The sequence below is a fragment of the Rhinolophus sinicus genome, linkage group LG13 (genome assembly GCF_036562045.2).
Source record: "Rhinolophus sinicus isolate RSC01 linkage group LG13, ASM3656204v1, whole genome shotgun sequence".
NCBI lineage: Eukaryota > Metazoa > Chordata > Mammalia > Chiroptera > Rhinolophidae > Rhinolophus > Rhinolophus sinicus.
Window position 1 is genome coordinate 29,490,592 of NC_133762.1, and position 24,171 is coordinate 29,514,762.

The 24,171-nt window shown below is 46.3% G+C and overlaps 2 protein-coding genes across 2 annotated transcripts in view; both read right to left on the reverse strand.

Annotated features, from left to right (window-relative positions):
- The window catches only part of HNF4A (hepatocyte nuclear factor 4 alpha), a 58,117-nt gene extending 50,831 nt beyond the window's left edge, over window positions 1-7,286 (reverse strand). Inside the window, exon 1 of the mRNA XM_074317191.1 lies at window positions 7,223-7,286. Coding sequence (XP_074173292.1) covers window positions 7,223-7,271 — 49 coding nt within the window. The 5' untranslated portion in view covers window positions 7,272-7,286. The remainder of the gene's footprint in view (window positions 1-7,222) is intronic.
- R3HDML (R3H domain containing like) overlaps window positions 1-23,603 on the reverse strand; it is a 51,736-nt gene extending 28,133 nt beyond the window's left edge. Inside the window, exons 1-6 of the mRNA XM_019748504.2 lie at window positions 22,812-23,603; window positions 20,060-20,178; window positions 19,808-19,940; window positions 18,581-18,696; window positions 15,092-15,292; window positions 10,752-10,913 (exon numbers count right to left, since the gene is read on the reverse strand). Of these exons, the coding sequence (XP_019604063.2) occupies window positions 15,160-15,292; window positions 18,581-18,696; window positions 19,808-19,940; window positions 20,060-20,178; window positions 22,812-23,069 (759 nt within the window). The 5' untranslated portion in view covers window positions 23,070-23,603 and the 3' untranslated portion in view covers window positions 10,752-10,913; window positions 15,092-15,159. The remainder of the gene's footprint in view (window positions 1-10,751; window positions 10,914-15,091; window positions 15,293-18,580; window positions 18,697-19,807; window positions 19,941-20,059; window positions 20,179-22,811) is intronic.
- Window positions 23,604-24,171: the final 568 nt, after the last annotated feature.

Consider the following 24,171-nt stretch of genomic DNA (forward strand, 5'->3'; position numbering starts at 1 on the left):
AAAAGTATTTTTTAAATAGTATATTTTTATTCAAAAAAAAGGCAAGAAATGAAAATGAAAGAAACCAGTTAATAACGTGAACAGCAAATGTGCTAAAATTAGTTTGTCCAACATAGTGAGAGCACATTAACAGATTTGGGTCCCAATCGGCTTGGACACTGATGACCCGTAATTTCTTATGAAGATTGTTGAATTACACCCTAGGAATAATACGAGGATGTCGGCCTAAAACCAAAATATGTGCTTCAAAGGCTTTTTTGAAGATAATATTGGATATGTTAAAGCAAAAGTCAGCAAACTACAACTCCTGGGCCAGTTCTGGCCCACTACCTGGTTTTTGTAAATAAAGTTTTATTGGAACAAAGCCACATCCATTCACTTATTTATGCCGATGGCTGCTTTTATGCTACAAGAGCAGAGCTGAGTAATTGCCACAGATCCCACCTGGCCTGCAAAGTCTAAAATATTTACCATTTGGCCTTTTACAGAAAAAGTTTGCCAATCCCTGTGTTAAAGTTACAATTCAAAACTCTCGAGCTTAAATTGTCTTATTCTATACTAGTTATTAGTCTAGCAAATTTTAACAATTACATTTTCCCCAACATTTTACTTTGAAAAATTTCAAACCTACTAAAGGTTGAAAGACTAGTATAGTGAGCACTCACGTATCCTTCACTTAGATTCACCAATTGGTAGCATTCTGTCACATCTGCTTTATTGCTATCTATGTATCTATAGATCTCTCTATGCACTTTTTTAACGGAAATATTTGATGTGAAAAAATTGTATATTCACGTCTGCTATACATCTTTGGCTGTATGTGTATGTGTGTGTGTGCAGAAGCTGTCAACTGTGGACCAAAAAATTCATGCTCCCTCTCCCATAGTTTAGAGCTATTCCTGGAAAACAGGTACCCTGCTAGGGACCACATATCCCAGAATCCTCTGCACTTGGCCAAGGCCACGTGACTAGTTCTCATAATGGGATGTGAGTAGAGGTGATGAGTGTCACTCTGGGCCGGGGTCACTTCTGGGATCCCTGAGTAACTATGTGACAGGGGTAAATTTCTAAATTACATTTTGGTTTTGTTTGTTATGTTAGCTAGTATGGCTCTAACTAACTCAACCCACTAAATTGTGTGACCCATTAATGGGTCAAGATGGCAGTTTGAAACACAGTGGCCTGGTCTTTTGGTTCTCTGAACATTTTGAACCATGGATTCCTTTCATTCAATGTTTCATGCAGAAGTCAAAATGGAGCTTCTCTGGTTGAACCAGAGGTTGTGGGGTGGGGAAAGCTAAGTGCTTGGTCCATTTGAACACCACTCTCACCCCACCCCCCACTGGCCTCAAAGGGAACCCTGAGGCATCTTTCCCAACTCATTCAGTGAATATTGTGTAATGACCACAGAGCCAGGCACACACCTCCATATCTCAGAAGGGGAGGTGGAGTGCTAACGAGAACTGGAGTGAGGCCACAAACAGCTGCCTGGGGCCAGAGCCATTTCCCAGGTCTGTGGCCAGTGCAGGTCTCTTCCCTCCATTCCCATGCCTCCCAGTTGCCCTACACAGGCCCAGGCTCACGGACCAGGCCCTGAACAGACCCCAGGCATCTGAGGGTATCTGAAGGCTTATAACTCAGCTTTGTTCTAACTCTCCAGCTGGACAGTTGCATCCTGGAACCAGTTACATAGCCCTCGTTCTGCTTGTTCCATAACAGCTAAATAATGCCTAGTACATAGTAAGCATTCCGTCCCTTTCACGTAGTGGGTATAACAACAGCAATAATAAATAAAAATTGACATAACACTTTCTCTGTGACAGACACTTAGCACTTTACAGATATTAACCTCATTTAATTCTCACAACCCTATGAAGTAGATGTTCTTATCAGCCAATTAGATGAAGAAACTGAGGCACAGGAATTACATAATTGACCCAAAGCCGCACAGCTGGTAGGTGGCAATTTGAGCCTAGGCAGTCTGACTCCAGCGTCTGAGCTGCTACCCATATTATACAGCCGCTCAGATGCTATTATAAGAGGTAACAGTGTAGCTAAAAGAATGAATATTTGGTATCTCGTAAATCATTCATGAAACAATCAGAAAAGTCCCAAGATACTTTTAGTAAGGATCGAATTCACTGTGGTCAAATATAAATAAAATCAGTACAGTTTATGGCCCGGCTCTGGGCCTCTGCGTATGCTTTTCCTGCTCCCTCTCTTCTGCTGGCTGAGTCCTGCTGCACTTGAGGTGTCCGCTTAGACATGAGTCTACTCCTCCAGGGTCTGAGGTCTCTGACCCCCGCCGCTCCTCCCAAGTCCCTTTGTGTTGCCATCGTGTCCTGTCCATCCATATCATGGTGCTCTGTCTTTGACTGCTGCTGGGTGTTCTGTCTACCCCACCAGATTGGATGCTCTGCAAGATCTGAAGCCACGTTTTATTCGCCTACCTTCCCCCAGTGCCGAGCAGAACGCCTGGCATACCATAAGCCCCCAGTCGTCATTCGATGAAGAAATGAACAAGCCAACAATGAATTCGTGAAGGCAGGAGCCTTCCAGGTAGAGACAAGAGACACTCTGGGTATCCATAGCCTCCTTTTATAAAGTGAGACAGAATAAGACAACGGTTTCCAAACCCCAGCTGACCTAATAGCCAAAATCACATGAGGAACTTAACAAAAAATTAAAGATTCTTGGGACTCATCACAGGAAATTCTGATTCACTAGGTTTGCGGGGAGCCCCCAAATATGTCAGTTTAAGAAAGTCTCAGGCAGCCAGATGGCTCAGTTGGTTAGAGCGTGAGCTCTGAACAACAGGGTTGCCAGTTCGATTCCCACATGGGCCCGTGAGCTGTGCCCTCCACAACTAGATGGAAGACAATGAGCTGCCGCTGAGTTTCCGGAGGGGCGGCCAGATGGCTCAGTTGGTTAGAGAGCGCGGGCTCTCAACAACAAGGTTGCCAATTCAATTCCCGCATGGGATGGTGTGCTGCGCCCCCTGCGACTAAGATTGAAAATGGCAACTGGACTTGGAGCTGAGCTGTGCCCTCCAGGGAGCTGATGGGCCCTGGAAAAACACACTGTTCCACTGTTCCCCCAATATTCCCCAATTAAAAAAAAAAAAAAAAAAAAAAAAAGAATGTTTTTAAAAAAAAGTTTCCCATATGCCAGGTTTGTGAACCATTGAAGCATAGGGACTGACATTGAATTGAGGTGGGATGGGAAGATGATGTGGACAGGGGAGAAAGAGGAAAATGGTGGGAGAGTCCATGGTTTGGGAACAAAAGGTGGGAACTGCCATGCCTGATATCTGACACAGTCCCGTAGCCATCCAGTATCTGGGGTCCTACCCAACTTTGGGCCCATCAACCCTTCAAGGAGACAAAGCACTTTGAAGTTTATGATACCTTTTCTCCTTCATCAACTCATGGAACAGTCATAACAACTATTCATCTGATGGATGAAGAAATTGAGGATCAGAGAGCTGAAGCAAAGTGCCCACCCCACACACATTTAAGTGGGAGAGCCACTTCACCAAACTGCCTCTGACAACAGCCTCTGATCTGGCCTGAGGCTGACGCCTTTGGTCAAAAGAACTAGGCCTATGACCCAGGAAAAAATCAAGCTCGTCTGGAACTTAGAAACAGATATACTGTCCTGATGGAGGATTGTTGACAGTGGCCAAATCACCCTGTCTCCCTATTTGTCCTGTTCTGAGCACTTTCAGGTTCTATCATACCAGCCCAGCCTGGCCCATGTCATCCATCCATCCATCCATCCATCCCTCCACCCACCCAATTATTTATTCACTTATCATATTAATCCACGTAGTTCTCCACCCATCTTATCCATCTCACATATCTACTTACCCATTCATCCATCATCTACCATACCCAACCATCCACCCATCACATCTATTCATTAATCCATCCACCTGTCTACCCATTTACCATCTTCTCATGCATCCATTTGTTCCATCCATTCCATTCTCATCCACCCATCCACCCATCCACACACCCATACATCTACCCGTCACATCCATTCTTCAAACCATCTACTTATCCATTCACCCAGATATCCATGAAAAAAAAGTACTTTAAGGAAACCCCTTCAGACACCCCTGCAGATGTGATACCTGAAGCTGTGACAGCCACCGTTGGTCCATAATGAGACAAATCAAGAACCAATAGTCAATACAATGAGGATGGAAGGAAGGAAAGAGAGCATGGATCTGGCTGACACTGTTGACCATTGTCATAGGGCGGTTTCTTAAAACCTTCCTCAATTCATTCACCCAGCAAATGTTTATTGAGCATTTATTCTGTGCTAGTCACTGTGTGAGATATGCAAGGCTGAACAAACCACTGAAGTCCCTGACCTCATGGAGTTCACGGTCTAGTGGAGGAGACAGATACCACAATGCCCACCAACTATTTGATCAGAGTAATGAGAACTATAAAGCAGAATCCAGTGCCAAGAAGACACTGCAAGTCCAAGGGAAGGTCAAGTTCACCCAGCATCGCCACACCAAAGGTCAGCTCATCAGAGACTGTCGTACATACTAAGGTTCAGAAACGTGAGACAGCAGCTGAGATACCCTGTGCCCAGCACTATTCCAAGCACATGTGATCCTGACCACAACCTTGTCCCTCACTGCCTCTCCTGAGCTCGGCGAAGTGCCATGTTTCTTCCCTAGCAACTCACGTCTTCGGTTGTAACATATGGAGGGTTATTATTAGCCCCATATTAGCCCCATTAGAGGACCCAGGAGAAGGGGTTTTCCTAAAGCACTTGTTTTTTTTAATTAGAAAGTACATCTTTCCCAGAGCCTCACAGCAGACTTCCCCGGCTCATTTTACAGATGAAATATCTGAGGCTCGGAGAGGGGTAGGCCATGCAGCTAAAAAAAGAAAGGCAGATCCAGGATGCTAACCTCAATTGATTTTACCTGAAAAGCAGGGTCTTCCTTATCTTTCTTAGTCTCTCTCTCTCTCTCTCTCTCTCTCTCTCTCTCTCTCTCACACACACACACACACACACACACACACACACACCAGCAAATGCCCACTTTCCCAGGACAACAGTGTTCTTTTGTTGGTGCATGCTTCAAATCTGGCCACGGGAGCCCTCCTTTCTTTGCCCAGTCATATATGTGGCTTAGCCAAGAGGGTCATCATAGATGGATTATGTCAGGTCTGGAGTCATATGATTTTTTTTTAACAATCCTGAACTTCAATTTTCTCTTCTGTCGTTGGAGACAACGATGTTATTTATCTGAGACAACTATTGTGAGAATAATGAAGTAATAGGCATAGAACATTCATCCATCCATCCATCCATCCAACCATCCATCATCCATCTAGCCTATCATCCAAACAATGTTTGTTGAATACTTGCTATGTGATGAGCATTGCATAGAGGCTGGGATGGAGAGACATGAGAGGATATCCTACAGAGTGAATAGACCTGAAATGCGGTGAGTGCCTGTCAATTTATATTATTATTGTTATATTACCTTTTGGGAAGAGCTTTATGGAGCATTCTGTTCACCCCTAGCCTAGGCTTGTGGCTTGGGGGTCTCCTTCCCCAGAAGCTGACTGTCTGGACCCAGTGGAAAACAATGAGTCTTCCTCCAGCCAGACTTAACCAAGTCTTGTCATTGTGTTTTAATCTTGGATGAAGCACCTAAAGCATGCCCAACCCTTTAGCTCTGCTATCTCCTCTAACTGCACCACCCTCTGTGAGATAGGTCCTCTTGTTCTCTCCATTTTAAAGATGAGGAAATAGATTCAAAGAGGGGAAGTGACTGGCCCAAGGTTACACAGCTGGTGTGTAGGATAGAGCCCCAGGCTGTTTTGGATTCTTCACCTTCTGCTAGTTCCACTGCATCACAGACTCCCACTTGATGGTGGGTCAAAGAAAGATCTTCTTGACCAGTCGGGAGACCAGTCCCTGATTCCTTGAGCCCATCTGTCCTCAACTAATGAGGATGTTATATAATATTTATTGAGCCTTTACAACACGTGTCGTGCCAACTGCTTACACCCTAGCTCTCCTTTAGTTATCCAAGACCCTAAGATACCCTATCTCAACTTCAGAGAGAAGGCAACCGGGGCACAGGAATGTTAAATAGTCTAAAATCACAGAACTAGAACCAAGATCTACTGGATTCCAGAGGACAAGCTCTCATGATTTAAGTCAGTTTATAAAATGCACCTAATATTTAAATATCAAAAATGTGCAAAAAAACCAACAACAACTGAAACAGACATTCTCTGGAACCTCCCCTCTCGGAAACAAAACTGTTACTGGTCTCTTTGTGTCCTTCCACTCATTTTCTATGCAAATACAAAAGCGTGTGTACATATATAGGCATACATCCGTTTTGTTATCGGAAATGTAATATGCTATACACAGTTCAGCTCACTTTTTTCACTTCATGTTACTTGGAGGTCCTTCTGTATCTTCACCCAGATCTGCATCTTTTTTTTTTTTTTTTTTTAAACAGTGGGATAGAATTCCATCCTAAAGATGCATCGTGCTTTATCTACCCATCCTCTACTGTCGGACACTTGGGTTACTTCTAGTTTGGGAATCACCCCTGAGCAGGAGAGGCCAAGCCCTTCACCATCAGTAACACATGTCCCTAACCTTGCATCTAAGTTGCACACGTCTAGCATGAGCTCATTCTCATTTCCAACGCCCCACACTGTGTTGCTTTACACCACTTCCCCTTGCTGCGTTTTCCAGAACTGATGGCCGTCATCAGAGGGGCCAGCACCTCTCCCCTTGGGTCCCATCCCACCTAGACCGTGACTCAGCTCAATCACCAAGTCCAGCAAGGCTCTCCACGGGCTTTACTTTGTCCCAGAGGCAAAGTGGGGATGATGCTTCCAGCCCCACCCCCTGTGAAATTTTGGAAGGGCCCCCGGGATGCGCGCCCAGGAAAGCTGTGTGTCGGGGCAGGAAATGAGCCAACCCTCTGGGTTACCCCCTCAGCCCCTCCTAGCACCTCCTATACCAAATCCACATGCCCCCATTTAGGAGCAGAATGAGGCAAGCAAACGCCTTTCCTGCGCTTTCTGCCATTTTAAAGGAGCCCTTAATGGGTCTGTGGTTCCCTGTGAAACACATAGGAGGTGGGCGTCCCATGGTCCCCCAAACTTGACCAAGTCCCGCCCTGTCCAGTCCTCCCCCAGCCCCACCTGCTGGCTCCACTCACCATAAGGACTCTCCACTGAAGCCCCGAGGGGCGCGTTCACACTGACCATGGCCAAGCCCACCCAGCCGGAGACCCGGGGGCATGGAGGAGCCGGGGCCCCACAGGCGGCAGCGGGAGCCAGTCCAGCAGGAAGGCAGTGAGTGCAGCCAGCTGCCACCGACTGGTTATCTTATTGATTCTTCTAATCACCCAAGGTGGGTGGATACGTTAAAGAGTAACCAGTCACTTAGGGAACCTGCGGCTAGGGACTGTTGCTACAGCAACAGCAACCTGGCCAGACCCGAGGTCCACTTGGGCCCCCAGTCCTGCACTGTGGGGTTGGGGACACCTGGAGCCAGATGTAAGGGACGCCAGCTTCCCCACCCCCAACTTGAGGGAAGCTACTGGCCAGGAGGGGATGGGGAGGTGAGAGTCCAACCTGGGTTGGGTTTTATGACTCCACACACTGGGTGTGGCACGAGCTGGGAGGGAGGGAGGGTAGAGGAGAAATGGAGGAGGGTGGAAGACTATATGCATTGAGTGCCTACTGGATGCTAGGAGTAGCATACAGGCATTGCCGCGTTTAAATTAAACCTTGATGAGGAAACTGAGACACAGAGAGAAGTTGCTTGCTTGGAGTCTCCCAGTTGGTCCTACATCGAGGAGTTGGAAATACAGCTCCCCTTCATCTAGCATATATTTATGGAATACCTCCTGTATACCAAGCCCTGTGCGAGACTCCAGGGCTGTAAAAATGAGCAAAGTAGATGTCATCTCTGCACCCATGAAACTTGTGGACTAACGGAGGAGAGGGGCATTAATCAGGTAACAGTAAATATATTATTACAAACTGGTGAGTGCTGTGAGGCACAGAGAAACACAGGTCGACTCCACGCCCACGACCGAAGGCACTCTACCCGCCCCCTGCCCTGGCCCACTGGTCTCCTTCCTCATCCCAGCGCTGAAATCTGCACTGTGGTCTCTGAATGCAGAGCCGTACTAGCCTTTCAGCTGTCTCGCATCCGAGACACCTGCTACCTGGTTTTGTGGGAAACAGTCCCATTTCTGTTGTCCCAAAATTGGGTCTCAGGGCCTGGCTCGGGATTCTGAAATCAAGGTCTTCGTCATGTTAGAGAGAGCGCAAATGAGAAGCAGCAAAACTTGGGACTTAGAAGAATCACAACACCCCAGCTCCCCCATTGTGGTGCTGCATGGGTTTTGGTAACGGATCTCATTTCCCTAGAGTAACACTCACCGCAGGCATCGCCCCACTGTGAAGATAGCTAACTGATGACTCCCTCTCTGTCCACATCTCTTTTTTCCTGTGTTCTTGTTCAGTCACCTCCAGGGGACTTCTGAAGCCCCTCCCCCTTATTTTTAAACTTAAGCAACTTTTTTGTTTAACTTTTATTTATTTAAATGTGTTTTTCCAGGACCCATCAGCTCCAAGTCAAGTTGTGGAGGGCGCAGCTCACAAAGGCCCATGTGGGGATCGAACCGGCAACCTTGTTAAGAACACTGCGCTCTAACCAACTGAGCTAACCGGCCGCCCCTTCTGATCCTCTTCTGATGGACAAGGGAGTGGTTTCCAGTCCTTCATTCCTTCTATTCTCTCCCTACCTGTCACACCTTCCTGTCTTCTTTTCCTCCTGTCCAATTTAAAGCCACAGTCTATTATCTTAGTTTCTCTCTTGCTTCTCTCCCAGTTCCTTTCTTTCTAACCACCTGACGAAAACCCAAGCCTGGATGAATCTAAGTGCCTTGTGTTTTTCATGCCTGCCCAGCAGCAGCCAATCACTGCTGAGAAGAAAAAAAAAAAATCACTTAGAGGACGTATGGGGGCTGCCATAGATTAATGACCACCAACTTCCACATGGCACAGAGCTCTGCCCTGTCTCTTCTCCTTGCTCTTCTATTCTCTACCTCTATGTCAAATCTTTCCTCTCCTCAAACCTTTTCTTCTCGTCCTCAGTAGGATGAGACTTTACCTTCTTCACAGAGAAAACAGAAGTTGTCAACCCCGACCTGCCTCAACTTCTCACCAAAAGCCACCTGCACTTGCACTTTTCCCACCATCTTCCGTTCAGATCCACCCGGGGCTGCACCCTACCTCTCAGGAGCTCCACAGGACCACGTTTAATTTCTCCTATATATTCAACCTCTCCCTCTTTAGACTTTTAGAATCAACTTTATTGAGGTCTAATTTACATATAATAAAAATGTACCCTTTTAAGGGCACCGTGTTATGAGTTTGGGCAAGTATATACGCCCAGGTAACTATAACCTTAATCAAGACGCATAATATTTCCATCACCCCCCAAAAGTTCCCTTGATTCCTCTGCAATCAATCCCCCAGGCACCTCCCACTCCAGGCAACTGACTACTGATCTGTTTTCTGTCACTCCAGATTAGATTTGTTTTTTCTAGAATGTCATGGAAATAGGTCAGACGGCATTCATTCTTCTGTGTCTGGCTTCTTTTGCTCAGCATGTGTGTGAGCGTCATCTACGTTCACGTCCTTTTCTCTTGCTAAGTAGTATCCATTGGATGGATACACTGGAACGTGTTCCTCCTCCCACCTGGTGGTGGACATTGGGCTTGTCTCCAGTGCGGAGCCATTATGAAGTAAGCAGCTATGTATATTCATGAGCAAGTCTTCATGGAGATATAGGTGTCATTTCTCTCAGTTAAATTCCTAGCAAAGGAATTGCCAGTCGATATGGTATGTCTATGTTTAATCTATAAGACACTCCCAAACGCTGGTCCAAAGTGGCCGTACCATCTTGCATTCCGGCCAGCAGAGCAAGAGAGCTCCTATTTATTCCATGTTCTTATCATCACTTGTTATTATCAGTCTTTTTAAGTTTAGTCATGTGATGTGATCTTTCCTTTTGCTTTTGTTGGTGTTAAATGAGTTTTATAAGTGAAAAAGTAATACCTTCACATGCTAAAAATGAGAACTGTACAAACAGCACATAATGAAAAATAAGCCTTCCTCTTACGTTAGTTCCCACACTTTACTCTATTAACCTTTTAAACAAATTCTTGTATATATTTGAAATTATACATATACACTCACATATACACTGCTATGGACTGAATCGTGTCCTCCCAAAATTCGTATGTTGAAACCCTAACCCCCAATTTGTATTTGGAGATAGGGCCTTTCTAGAATTAAGATTAAATGAGGTCATAAGGTCCTGATCTGATACGATTAACGTCCTTATAAGAAAAGATTCGAGAGAGCTCACTCTCGACCACATGAGGACCCAGTGAGAAGGCGGTTGTCTGCAAGCCAGGAAGAGAGCTCTCACCAACACCCACCTACACTGGCACTGTGATCTCAGACTTCCAGCCTCCAGAAGCATGAAAAAATCATTACCATTGGTTAAGCCACCCGGGCTATGGTATTGTGTGATGGCAGCCTGAGCTAAGCCATACAAATGTAAACGCACATAAATACCTGGGAACATATTAAAAACACCCTTCTGCCACTTGCTTCCCCCTCCTTAGTATCTAAGGGCCATCTCCTCCATATCAGCACACCTACTTCATTCTTTTGCGTAGCTGTGGAGTGTTGCACGGTGTGAATGTCCCATAAACGGTTTTACTGGTGTCCTGTTGCTGGGCATTGAGGTTACTTCCAGGTTTTCCCACTACACACAGTGGCTGTCTTCATACATGTGTCTTGACCCACATGTGGGGAGTCTATCTGTAGGACCAATTTTTAGAAGAGGAATCAATCAATATTTAAACATGCTGTATCTTTTACGAAAAGAACGAACAAACCTCCCCCAATAGCTTCCTTCCCCATCTCAGCGATCTGCTCTCTCCGTCTTTTGCTGCTGAACTTTTAAAATAGCTGTCCACACTAGCTCTGTTTTCCCTACCTATATATATAGCACCCCCTTCTTCCATCTGGCTCTGGTCCACCCACGCCCCACACACACACACACACGCACACACGCACACACACAGACAACTGAGTCTTCACTGGAGAATTAGAATGACTCCACGCCTAAACATTCAGTGGACAGTTTACTAGCCCCCCGGCAGGATTTGACAGTTGACTCCTGCTCCTTTTAAAGACTTCTTCCCTTCGCATCCATTCTGCCATAGTCTTTTGGTTTTCTTCCTTCTTGACTGTTTTTTTCTCCTCTGTCTCTTGAGAGTTCATGGTTTTCTACCTGTCCTTACATAGTAGAGTCACTTGGGACTTAGCTCTAGATTTACCCTTTTCTCAACCTATTATCTCTCGTCCCCATAATCTCATTCATTATGACTATGGCTTCAATGACCATCCATGTACCTGTGACTCTCAATGGTGTATCTTTAACCTGAATTTCTCCTCTGGAGCCCAGATTCATATACCCAACTGCCTCCTAGATAGCTCCACTTACATGTTTCAGAGACATCTCAAATATGCCCCTAACTGCATTCCTGCTGTTTGCTTCCATCAAAACTCCTTCCGCTGTACTCCTCATCTTAATAAAATGGTGCCCTCTCCTACTCCATTTCCTCTATACACAACCATGACAAAAGTCCCCTTGAATTCTACTTCCTGAAACATCTCAAGAACGTATCCACTTCTCTGTTTCCAATGCCACTGCCTTGGTTCAAGCCACCTTCGTTTCTCACCTGGGTTACCAAAATGGCCTTTTTCTTGGGCCCCAGCATCCACTCTGACCCTCGTTAAATCTTCCCCCCATTAATGCAGCCAGAATTATCATTTCAAATGCAAATCTGACGTGTCATTCCACTGTTAAAATCTCACTGTGTCTTCCCATTGTCCTCAATAAAGCCCTAAGATTGTTCATGATTTGGCCCTTCCCTCGCTCCCAGGGTCATCTCACTGCCTTTCCCCCCAACAACCAGCAGGTCTTCTTTAGTCCCTGATACTGCATGCGCGCTTTCCTTCAGCTTCTGACCCTCATTGTCATCACTGCCTCCGAGCGTGACCAGCTTCTCTTCTTCATCAAAAAGCATCCCTCTGCAGGAAGACCTATTCTAGTTTAGAATGCACTCGTGTAACTCCCCGTTCTTCTCCTAGGCAGCACTTCCTTCCATTATAATAGTGTATTTGTATCTGTCTTCTGTTGAATGTTGGACTGTCCCACTAGAATTAGAAGCTCTGGGAATACAGGAACCCTGTAAATCTTAGGGGTTGACAGACTTTCTGTAAAGGGCCAGTTAGTAAATATTTTAGGCTTTGCGAGACATACAGTCTTTTGTGACTACTTATGTCTGCTACAGAAGCATGACAGCAGTCATAGAAAATACATAAAGAAATGAGCATGGCTGTGTTCCAATAAAACTTTATTTACAAAAACAGGCTGAGAGTCGCATTTGGCTTGTGAGCCAGTTTGCCCACCCCGATATTAATGACCACTGGCAATTTTATAGCACTCACTACTGTATGTGCAATGCACTTCTCGAAGTGGTTCCCACGTATTCATTCGTTTCATGTTGTGAATGACCTCAAGGAGCAGATATTATTAGTGTCCCCATTTGCAGGTGAGACTGAGAGCTCACAGTAACTTACTCAAGCACATCCAGACACTAAGTTCAACTTGTAGCTAAGCAGTCCGGCTCCAGAGTCTATGCTCTTAACCCTCTTGCTTGGTGGGTGTATGAGCAAATGAGTGATCAAATGAGATTGGGCTATAAAAGCCTTTAAAGAGTATAAAATGCTGCAGAGGTTTGAAAGCTGTTGTTACTGATTTCTTGCAACAAAAGTTTCCCTTTGGTTGGAACAGAGTTTAACAAGCCAGGATACTAAATACAACTTTCCTCACCCCGGGTCTTCACCCCTAGGTAAGGCATAGCCAGCAAGAGCCGGCCCATCTTTCTCATTTCCCTCCTGGCATGGGCTCTTCTCAAAGGCAGTATCAGACATGGGGAAAACGCAGCAAGTCATCTGGAATTGCCACCCTACCTTGCGTGCCATTTTTTTGCTTAACTGTCTCAACCTTTGTCCAATTCCTGAGTTTCTCCCTTATCAGTTAAGAGGCTGGAGAATTAACAGATTAAGACAAGGGGCTTTTGAGTCTTATTGAGCAGATTCAAATCCAGTTTCTTCAGCTTCAGTTTTTATATCTGTAAAATGGGGATAGAAACTACCTATCACTTATGCTAGTTGTGACAATTCAACGAGACTAAGAGTGTCCTACGCAGTTCATAAAAACCAGTGGTTGTTATTCTCATTACCAGGACACAGGAAGGCAAGGTGGGCAGTCAAAACGACACAGGATTTGGGATCACATGAAGAAGAATCTCACATCTGCTTTTTATTAGCTATGCGACCTCATGCATATAATTCAGGGGGTCATGTGCCACTTAAATTTCCAGAACATTTGGGAAATTGACACCGAGTTGGCAAGCCTTCCCCACGCCAATGTAAGGACATTAATAATTGTCCTAAATATCTAACATTAATTATCACCATTGTTCTATAAATGAAAGAACATTTTACTACCCCCACCCTAAAGAAAGTAGAAAGGATATGAGAATAATGAACTCACAACAGTGTCCTTGTTTCTCTTATTTCTCTCATTTCCAGCATTTGAAAAGGGGCACTCACCCCAAGCCTCATTTTTCTCATCTGTAAAATGGAGTAATAATATACACACATGCACACGTGCACTGATCTAGCTGATGTGCCTGGAGCAAAGCAGGGACCATGGGGCTATTAATCTCCCCCCTTGGTCTTTCTCTCGAGCTGATTTTCCCCTCACTCCATCTCCCCTCCACTCAATGTCCTCTCTCCTTCCTGGGAGCTGAGAGAGGGAGGGACAAAAAGAACCACTGCACGGGATCTCAAAGGACTTTATTGGGGGCAGGGGGACAGTGGTAGTGGTGGCGCTGGTGGTGTTGACAGGCACAAGTTGTGGCCTAGGTGGGGATGACCAAGAGAAGAAAATTCACTCCTTCCAGAAAAATGTAGACTCTGGGGAAAGGGAACTGTTTCTATCTGCCAGGCAGGGAGTGGGCCCCAGATAGAGGGCAAGGTCTGAGGGAGAAATTTTACTATCTCTGGAAACAAAAGGGCTTTTGTGTGTTAATGGTTTCTGGGGAGGGTGGGGCAGGGAGAGGGGAAACGGTTAATGGGAATGAGAATAAGACTTTACAGGAGAAATAAAGAGCAAGAGAGATAGGGATAGAGCTGACATGCAGATGAAAGGGAGACCAAAGCAGAGAAAGTGGTTGAAAGCAGAAAAGACAGGCTCTGAAAGCGAGCTCCCTCAGGCCAACTTTGGTTTTCTCCGCTCAGTCCTGAGTGCTCAGATGGGTCTAAAGGGGATGTCCGAGCTTCAGCTCTGACCTGGGTGCCTTCGCAGACAAGCTGTGCAGCCCCTAGGAAGGCACACCCCTTCACTGAGCCTCAGGGTACCCGTCTGTGAAAGGGGGTCCTGGGCCCTGTGGTGGCTCCAGTAACGTGAACTAGGAATGGGGTGTCCATAGCTAATTTCAATGATTTTTTAAAAGCCTGGACCTGAAATGTTCCCAGCTCAGGAAGGGGACCACTGATCCTGAAAGGCTGCCCAGAAGCTGGTTGGCTATTATTGGATGAATGAAGGTGGGTTGTTGGCAAAAGACTTTTTAATAGATACCTTTTCTTGGATGGACAAAGACTAATGAGTTTGAGCCCTGAGAGTCCAAACACTGCTGCCATTGCTCCTTCCAGCTGGCTCCCTGAGAACTGAGTCCATTAAAGACACAGGCCACTTTCCTAGAGGCCGGAGAAAGAAAGAAGCAACCGAGGAGAGAGGAAGGCAAGGAGGTTGTTTTTTCCCGGCACATGCTAGACATTTAGAAAATGGAATCAGGAGGGAAAAATCAGATGAGTAGAGTGAGCCCAATTCGTGTCTTAAAAAAAGAAAGCTTCTTGACCTGGTCTTTGGGGAGGGACCCTTGGAGGGCAGGGCCCAGCTAGAGGCCCACCAGAGTCCAGGGCAAATTCAGAACCACAGAAGCCGGTTGGATTTGGGCCCAGAGAAGCACATGTTATTATTGCAGCTGCCTTGGTAGCTGGGGGGGCAGGCGGAACACGGCCTCCCCATCTTGTATGGTGCCTCGCCAATCCAGTTGCCCCTGGAAGAGAAAAGGTCCCCGGAAGACGGGGTCAGGGCACAGAGGAGAGTTACGGAAGCAAGCTTCACACAGCTTTCCAAATCTCAGCACCACCACAGACTGGCTGTGCAACCCTGAGCAAGTCATAGCTGCAAGCCTCCGTTTCTTCATCTGTAAAACCAAGAGAAGACCTCCCTCCAGCTCAGGAATGCAATAAAGACAAAATAACGGAGCCACGTGTACACGCACCTAGCACTGTGCCTTGCAAATGAGTGACTCCCCAGTAAGTGTTGATTTTCTTATTCCTTCCCCCCAACCCCAACTCAAGTAGATCTATGTTTGGGTCCTGGTTCTAGATTCTGCCACCTGCCAGCTGGTGACAGAATAAACCAAACCACCTCATTTCTTGAACTTTGATTTTTATCCTCTGAATAAAATAAATAAATGAAATGGTGTTTGTAGGAATTATGTGAAAACAATGTTTAACTTATGTTGTGCAAATGAGAGCTAGAATAATTAGATGATGAGTGTGATTCAGTCATGGGGGGGGACATGCCCATGAACTTGCATCATGGCCACTGCTAAGTATTAATTTCTTTAACGGCTGCATCCCAAATCCATCCCACCTGCTCCTGAGTTCATCCTTTCAACAGATCACAGCCTTTGAAAAAGTTTTGGAAACACTGTGAATGTAATTAATGCCACTGAGTTACACACTTAAAAATGGCTAACGTGGCAAATTTTGTTATATACATTTTCCCACAATTAAAAAAAATTAATAATGTAATATACCGAACCTCACTGAATTGTAACCTTCCAGTGGGTAAGTTGTATGATATGTGAATTCTATCTCAATAAAGCTGTTCAAAACAACAACACAAGGAACGCTGAACACCACCTTCTCCTGTTCAAGAACTTTTAGTGGTTTCCCTAGGCAGGAGTTGGCAATTTTTTTTTGGAAAGGGCCAGATAGCAAATATTGAGGCTTTGCAGGCCAGAAGTCTCTATCACATTAAAGTAGCCATACAGAATATGTAAGTGAATGGCGTGGCAGAGATTCAATAAAACTTTATTTACAAAAACAGGCAGCAGGCCAGCTTTTGGCTAGGGGCCAACTCCTGGTTTACAGAATCACTTCTACTGCTTTCGACCAGGCACTTCAGAATGCATCGCGGTGTGTGGATCCAGCTTTCACACATCATCAGCACACAACTCTTTCATTCCAGCTCACAGATTTCTCTTTTTCCCCGTTTCTCCTCGCAAGGCCTGTAATCCTTCCCCCAGCTCTTTCTTACTTGTTGGCCCATAGCGTTAGCTATCTTTGTAAGTCCCGGTACCTTATTTTCTCACACTTCAAATGAACACTCTTTGTGAGCAGAAATGGAATCTTTTTTCTCCAAGTGATTGTTGAATGACTGTGAGTAAAACCAGCCAACGTGATTAGAAAAGCGTGCACACGTCTGGTTTCAGATGGGCCCTTGCATTCACCCATGCGACCCTCCCAGAGCACCTACTGGGCGTCAGGATTTGTGCCAGGTGTTGTGAGTATACAGTTTTCAAAAAGTCTCCTGGAAATTTGGGTGTAGGGAGAGTAAGACACCAGGGGTGATGGAATCAGAGCAGTTTTTTTGCTTGTTTGTTTGTTTAATTTAACCACTTGGAAAAATATTCTACTGCTTAAAAAAACCAAGAGTTGACATCACTGTAGTGGAAGGATATAGAAATGAGTAAGACCTATTTCCCACCCTCGAAGAGTTTATAACCTACTGATAATCATGGCCGTCACTTATTTACCATGTACCATGGGCAGCAGAGCACTGTGATCAGGAAGCATTTGCTATTTTAAAGAGAGGACTGGAGAGCTAAAATGACTTATGCCAAGTCCTCAGTGTGAATGAAACCCAGGTCTGGTAATGACAATAAGAACCCACACACGTCCTGAATTTCTTATGAGCCCGGGGGAAGAGGGGTGGGGAGTTGTTGCATGAGTCATGAGTCAGCTCGTTTAATTCTCTCAATAACTCTAGGAGTAAAACAAGCATCCATTTTGCAGATGAAGAAACAAGCCTAGAGAAGTTAAGTTACATTGCAATTCAAACCCTATCAGTCTTGACTCCAGAGTCTAAAACTCTTATTAACGATAGTTAAAAATATATACTGTTCATACTCAATGCTGCAAAAATTCGATATACCAGCAAACAAATTGGAACAGTCCCTTAAGCTGTTTGTAATGGAATTTGGTGGTTATATTTTTCCCTGATAAAGCGGGGCTACAATACCTTACTTCGCCGATAGATGTGACCATCTAACAAATGAATACCTAAAGACTTTATGTTCAGGCCACCAACGACGTCCAGAACATCAGGATAGTATAGTAGACACACATAGGACTTGGAATCAAAAAGCTTGTTTTTCAGACAGCTCTGCTACTTCTCGGCTTTGGGACTTTGGGTAAATTATTGAACCATCTCTGATTCTCAATTTCTTAATCTGTAAAAAAGGGAAAATATTTTCCCAGTGTCCCTCCCTTTTTCCGTTTCTCTCTTTCATATCTTCAATGAAATACCAAAGTGAGAGTATTTTATAAATGGTCGAGGACTACGTGAGAGCAAAAGGCAATTATCATTATATAATTGGGAACTCTAAATATCATGCTTCCTGAGAATTCGTTCTTGATTCTGTATAAGGATCTGTAATGCTTGCAAGTTTGTATCCTGTTCATTGGATGGGGACTTCCATTTCCCTTTCTCCATGTTTCCAAGAGACTCGCCTGTGAAGACCACCTGTGACCTGCCTCTCACCAAGCTGACTGGAGAGTCTGGAAGAGTCTGACGAGCTTAACACGCTCACTGTGTCCCTCCTTTCCTTTGGGATCTGCCTGCCTGCAAGGAGCCTGTGTTCCTGGCTGCTCTGTTTCTCGGGATAAGCTTACAGGGGCTGCCTCTGCCTTTGCAGGACGAGGCCTGTGGTTGCCCAGGGCTGCCTGTCCATGGCCATGCAGGCCGAATCCGACAGTGAGACATTTGCAAGCCCACTTGGCTGGCAGATCAAAGCCACATTGTCCGCTGCCTGTCCACCAGCCTCAGCCCTCTACCTCCCAAAATCAAATTTCAGTTGATTCTGAAATTTGGGTAAAGCAAAGGGTTATGAATGGACTCTGAAACTACCACAATGTATGGTACTGAGGTTACTTAGAATGGAGGCAGGCGGGATGTCCTGTGTGCCTTCCTTTTCTTTGGCTTCTGCCCACCCCACCTCAGGACCCACCTTCCTGCCCCAGAGCCCCGCCTGTCTCAGCACTGTACTTACTTAATGGCATAGTTGCAGACCAGGAACACTGCCTGGTGCCAAGTGCTGCCCCAGACGCTGATGCTGCCACAGGTGTGGATGGCACAGCCCAGCCGATTGGAGGATGCCCACACCATCTGAGGAAGGATAAACACAGAGAGGCTATGAGAAGGAATCAATGGGACCCAGGGTTCCTTGGGGTTGGGAGGCTCCTGGACTTGCCTCAGGGTGGGTGTACTAAGGGACGTCTGCCTGTCTCACAGTGAGGGCGCTGGAAGCATATTGTGCCATAATGCTTCTAAAACTTGTTTTATTTATGTATTTCTTTTACTACAACCAACAGTAAGGAATACATTTTATATTGTTACCCTGTGTGCACGCACACACACATACATACACACAAATTGGAAAAGAAGTTTTACGAACCAATATTTAATCTTATGTGTGAAATATGCTGATATTTTCTGTATCATTCTATTTTATGGGGGTTTTTTTGTTTTCTTTTTCCCCCCTAGTAATCTCTGTTTGAAAATCATTGTTGTGTTGGATATTAAAATACAAACTTTAGAGTTAAACAGTCTTGGGTCAGAATCTCAATTTCACTAGCTGTGTGACTTTGACCAAGTCACTTAACTACTCTGTGCCTCAGTTTCTTCTTTGTCAAAATGGAGACACTATTTCATGGGATGTCAGGAAGGGCATTTGGTTTAGGCCTCATATTTCCTAGAGGGTCTCAAATTTAGATTTTTGATATTAACTCCAAACAAGTCACAGAGAGACCAACAGGACTGAGAGAAAATATCTGTCATACAGTTGGAAGTTTCTGTCCTATTTCTCGCAACATTATATTGCATTGCATTTTTATGTGTGTTAACATATTCAATATTAGCACTCAAAATATACTATGATTTTTGTAACCTTCCCTTGGCATTTCTTTTTTTAAGATAGTGGGAGCCTTACACAACAGAAAATACTAGAAAACGTTTGGACCTATTGAATTCAAAAGCACTCTTGAACTTGTCAGACCACACATCTCTATTCTGAGGTCAGACAACCAGGTCAGCCTACATAAGACTCTCAAAACCAGAGCTAGTTCAGCTCAATTCAACTTTCCGGGAACACGCCGACTATGTGAAAGCAAGTCCATAGGGGGCTCTGTTTCATTTGTAACTTCTGTTCCACCACATTCTTTCTCTAAGGCACCAGGATTTGTTCTCCCACCAGCCCTTAGTCCCGACAGAGGGGTACCTGGGTATAATGGGAGCAGACCGGACCACTGCAGCGCCAGGGGCAGTGGGGGTTACAGTCCTTTGGGGCTGGAAACGAGTAGTGCCGCTTCTCCTCGGACCAAGACTTCATGAGCTCCACCACAGAGCGGTAGCTGAGGAGGCAGAGAAGATGGAAGACGCTGGGTGGGAGAATGGAAAAGTTGCTCTGCCACCAACCAGCTTGGTGACCTCATTGAATGAGTGAGTGAAGGAAGGGCAGAGGGTCACTCACCGGCCCGAATGGATGGAGAGATTCTGGCCCATGTATCTCATCAGCTGTGAGGGTCCATGGGCCCAGATGCACTGGGTGGCCCAGGTCTCGGCAGACCTGGCCAGCCGCTCGTCCCAGACCTGGGGAAAGAAAGGCCGTGAAATTCCCTGGGGGACCAACCATCACCATCACAGTGGTGTCCAGAGATGCACAGTTACCTGGTGCCACTACTCCCCCATCCCTTCGAACCTTGCAACAAATCCACTTAGCAGCTTAGAAAACTGAGGCTCAGAGAAGGCCTATGACTTCAAGGTCAACAGCAAGTCCTCATCAGAGCCGAGATGCACACCCAGGTCTCTGACTCCTACCTAGTAGGGTCCCTCATTGGACTTCAAGCTGGGGCACTCTGCTCTGAGCGGGGTCTCAGGGTATTGGTCCACGAGTTCTCAGCAGTCCTTAGAAGTGGCTGAGCCCAGGGTGATGGGAAGATAACGTATTTTATCTTATTTATTGTATTTTTTAGATGTATTTATTTTAACATTAAAAATATTTAATTCAAAGATTTTGTTGACTAATGAACACATGCACAAGTTTAATATGTTAAGTTATCCAAAGGAGGATAAGTGGAAAATCTCTCATCTCTGTCCTCCACCTGTCCCTCCAGCCACCCTGCCCCCTAGAGGTAACCATCAGTGGAAGTTTCTTGTGTCCTCTTCCAAAATACTCCACACCTGTACAAGCATATACACACACATACATAGGGTGCCAAAAAAATGTATACACATTTTAACTATATATATATATATATATATATATATATATATATATATATATGCCTTTTTATATATGGTTCATTTATAATTGTATAAGATAAATGTGTATATATTTTTTTTCTTTAATTTTTTTTTTTTTACAGACATTCTATTTGGCACCTTTCCTTTTCACTTAACAAGATAGGTTATCTTGGTGATTATTCCACATCTGTATGTAGAAAATACCCTTCTCCTTCTTCATTACAGCTTCATAATTTTCCAATGTATGAATGCTCCAAGTTTTATAATCTGAAGAAAACATCGCGTAAAAAAATACTAACTAGCTCCCTTTCAGTTCTGACTTCCTGGGATTCTCCGAGGCATTATCTGATTCAGCAGATATTGAGCAGTATTTCTAGGCACGGAGGACTCATAGTCTAGCAAGGAAATGAGACCTGAAGCAATCATTACAACCCTGGTGGGTGTGAGACTATGACATAGGGGACCGGAATGTTCTTGGGGCTGTGGGAAAGAAAGGATATCCTTGAGCAAGGATGTCTGTCCTGCGGGCAGAAGCCAGCTAGCGAAGAAAAAACAGAGGCACCAAAAGAGGGGTACAACCATCTCCCCAGAGTTGTGGGACTCACAGTCTTCTAGGAAAGCAGGAGAATGTGTCCTTCATGCTACAAAGGGGTAAACTGAGGGAAGGAGCATGCTAACATCAAACTCACACTCACTGACTGTCCCCGAGGTCCCTGGTGAGACATCTAGCGCTCTATGTCCACACTACGTGCCATAATTAAACACCCGTGAGTGCCTTGCACACAACACTGGTGCTCAATAAATGTGTCACTTGTTTGAAAATGGAGGGCCTTCTTATGTGCCGGTTGCTGTGTTAATAAATGAATGAGTCAGTCAATGAACAAATAAGTGTCCCCCACCTCCAGCTGTCTGCCATTCCTGCTCCTCTTCCCACCCTTCCCCACTTATCACTACCTGACACTATATTCTATGTATATTTTGTTGTTCATGTTTGTTTTCTGTCATCCCCACTGATATGTGAGCTCCATAAGGGAAGGGCTTTCGTCCATCCTGTTCTGGGCGGCGTCCCCGAGGCTTAGCGTGGTACCTGAGTCTACACAAGCGTTAGTCTGTAAGTGAGCGGACACGCTGCAAAAGAATTTTCAGGCTGTTGAGTAGCAAGTCTTGGAGGGGCTGGACTGGCAATCTCTTTCCCTAAAGAAATCTGTGGGTGGGCTGAAAGTGTGGCTCTCCAGGCTGGTTTGGGACAATGGCCCCAGAGAAGGGGCCGTGATAAAGAGAAAGGTTCCCACCTTCACTCCGGGAATCTGGCTGCTGGGAGGCTGGGGTGACAGCCACCAGCTCTGTCTCTTTGAGCGCAGACATCCCAGCTTCGTCTGATGATCAGCTGCTGGTTTTCCCCAGCCTGAGACACCCCCCCCCCCTCAAGCTCCAAACTCCACCTCCCCAGGCTTGCAGAGGACAGTCTGGGGGTGTCTATCACACGCCTGGGGCAAAGAGACAATAGCATGGAAAGCTCCAGCCACCCACCTGCTGCAGGTCCCCAGCGGGGAGCCAAGATTCTTGGGCAGGGTATTGTGTTGGTTAAGGCCACAACCTTTAGGGGCAGGCAGACCTGGGTTGGAATCCCTATGGGGTGACCTGGGGCAAATTAACTGGCTGCATCTCAATTTATTTACTTGGAAAATGTAGATGACAGTTCCCACCCTGAAGGAAGAGGTGTGTCCTCAGGGTCATATGGAGCACCTGGCACAGTAGCTGTCCTCTGTCTCTGACTCCCCCTCACCCTCGGACCTGTGCAAGTGCCTTAATGTTCTCATCTTTAAAATGGGCAGACTAATTCCTGCCCTGTCCACAGAGTCAAGACACCCAGATACTGGCTTGTGGGGCCGGGCTGGTGAATAGTCCAGCCCTTCCAGGACACGTTGAGACGAGTGGCGTTTGCTGGAAGGGGCACTGGGGAGGGCACGGGGACTCACCATATGCTCCATGTTGGCAGCAGGGGGTTGCACGCTGGCCCTGATGTGGTTGTGATAATCCAATAAGGCACTCATGTCCCGGGCAGAGATGTGGCGCTTCCGCCTGTAGCGGGGCACGCCCAGGCCACTCAGGGGCCATACGGCTGTGCCCTCGGTCCGGGTCAATGCCAGGGTGGCATTGGGCATTAAGGTGTTCACCGTCTGGCCTGCCCAGAAGAGCAGGCCTGCCAGGCCCACGGTGCCGGGCAGCCGGGGCATAGCTGGCTGGAAGGCTCACTCGTCTGCCTCGTATAGTAAGAGCTGGCTGCCTAGAGGGGGTGGGCATGAGGGCACCAAACCTTGAGTGTTCTCGAGCATTGCCACGCCAGAGGATGCTAACCCTGGGAACGTGGAGCCCAGCACCCCGTCCTTCCCACCCCAGTGGGCAACAGAGAGAAACGCACAGACAGAGGCTAATCTGGACCAGGACGTGGGGTGCGATGGGGTTACCACTCCAAGGCCAGGCCTCCGTCCCCCCAGCCCTGGAGACAGGCCCCAGTCCTCCCCAGCCTGGACACCCTCTTCACCCATCCTGCTTGAAGTGGGCTCCCTCAACGCCCTCAGAGGGGCAGGGCCAACCTTCCCAAGGTTGAGTGAGGGCAGTCTTATCCCTGAGCTGCTGCACTTTCAGGACTGAGAGCGAGACACAGAGAAGCAGATGGTGGAGAATGAAAGACGGAAAGAGAGAACCATGAGAAACAGAGAAAAAGAAAATGAGAGAGACCAAAAAGGAGATACAGAGAAAAGGCATGAAAGAAATAGAAAGGTAGAAAGATAGAAGAGAGAATGAGAGATGATGATACAAGGGGGGGGAAGAAAGAACGAGGGAGAGAGAAATAGAAGTAGAAAGAAAGACAAAGGAAAAAAAGAACAGACAAGAGGGAGACAGAAATAGAAGTAGAGAGAAAGAAAAGGAAAAATAGAACAGAGAAGAGAGAGAGAGAAACAGATTTAACGAGAAGAGAGCCAGAGGGAGGCCCGGATGTGGGAGCCCAGGCGGCAGGCTCCCCAGGAGTGCGTACCCAGGACAGGCAGCCCAGGCGGGAAGCAGAAGGCGGCCGAGACAGGGGACCTCTGCAGACACCCTGGCCCACCTGGCAGCACAGCGACTTTAATGGTCCCCTGGGAGCTGATGGCATCTGACATGCCCAGCCCCACAGCCTCCTCCCCCTCCAGCCAGACCCGACTCAGACAGGAGGCTCCACCCACTGCCCACTTGTAAGCTTCCCTCTCCCGCCCTCTCTCACTTCTGCTGTTCCCGCTTCCACCTGGAGTGTGCAGGGCTGGGGCTAGATTGCTGGTCAGGGATTCCAGGAGGAAG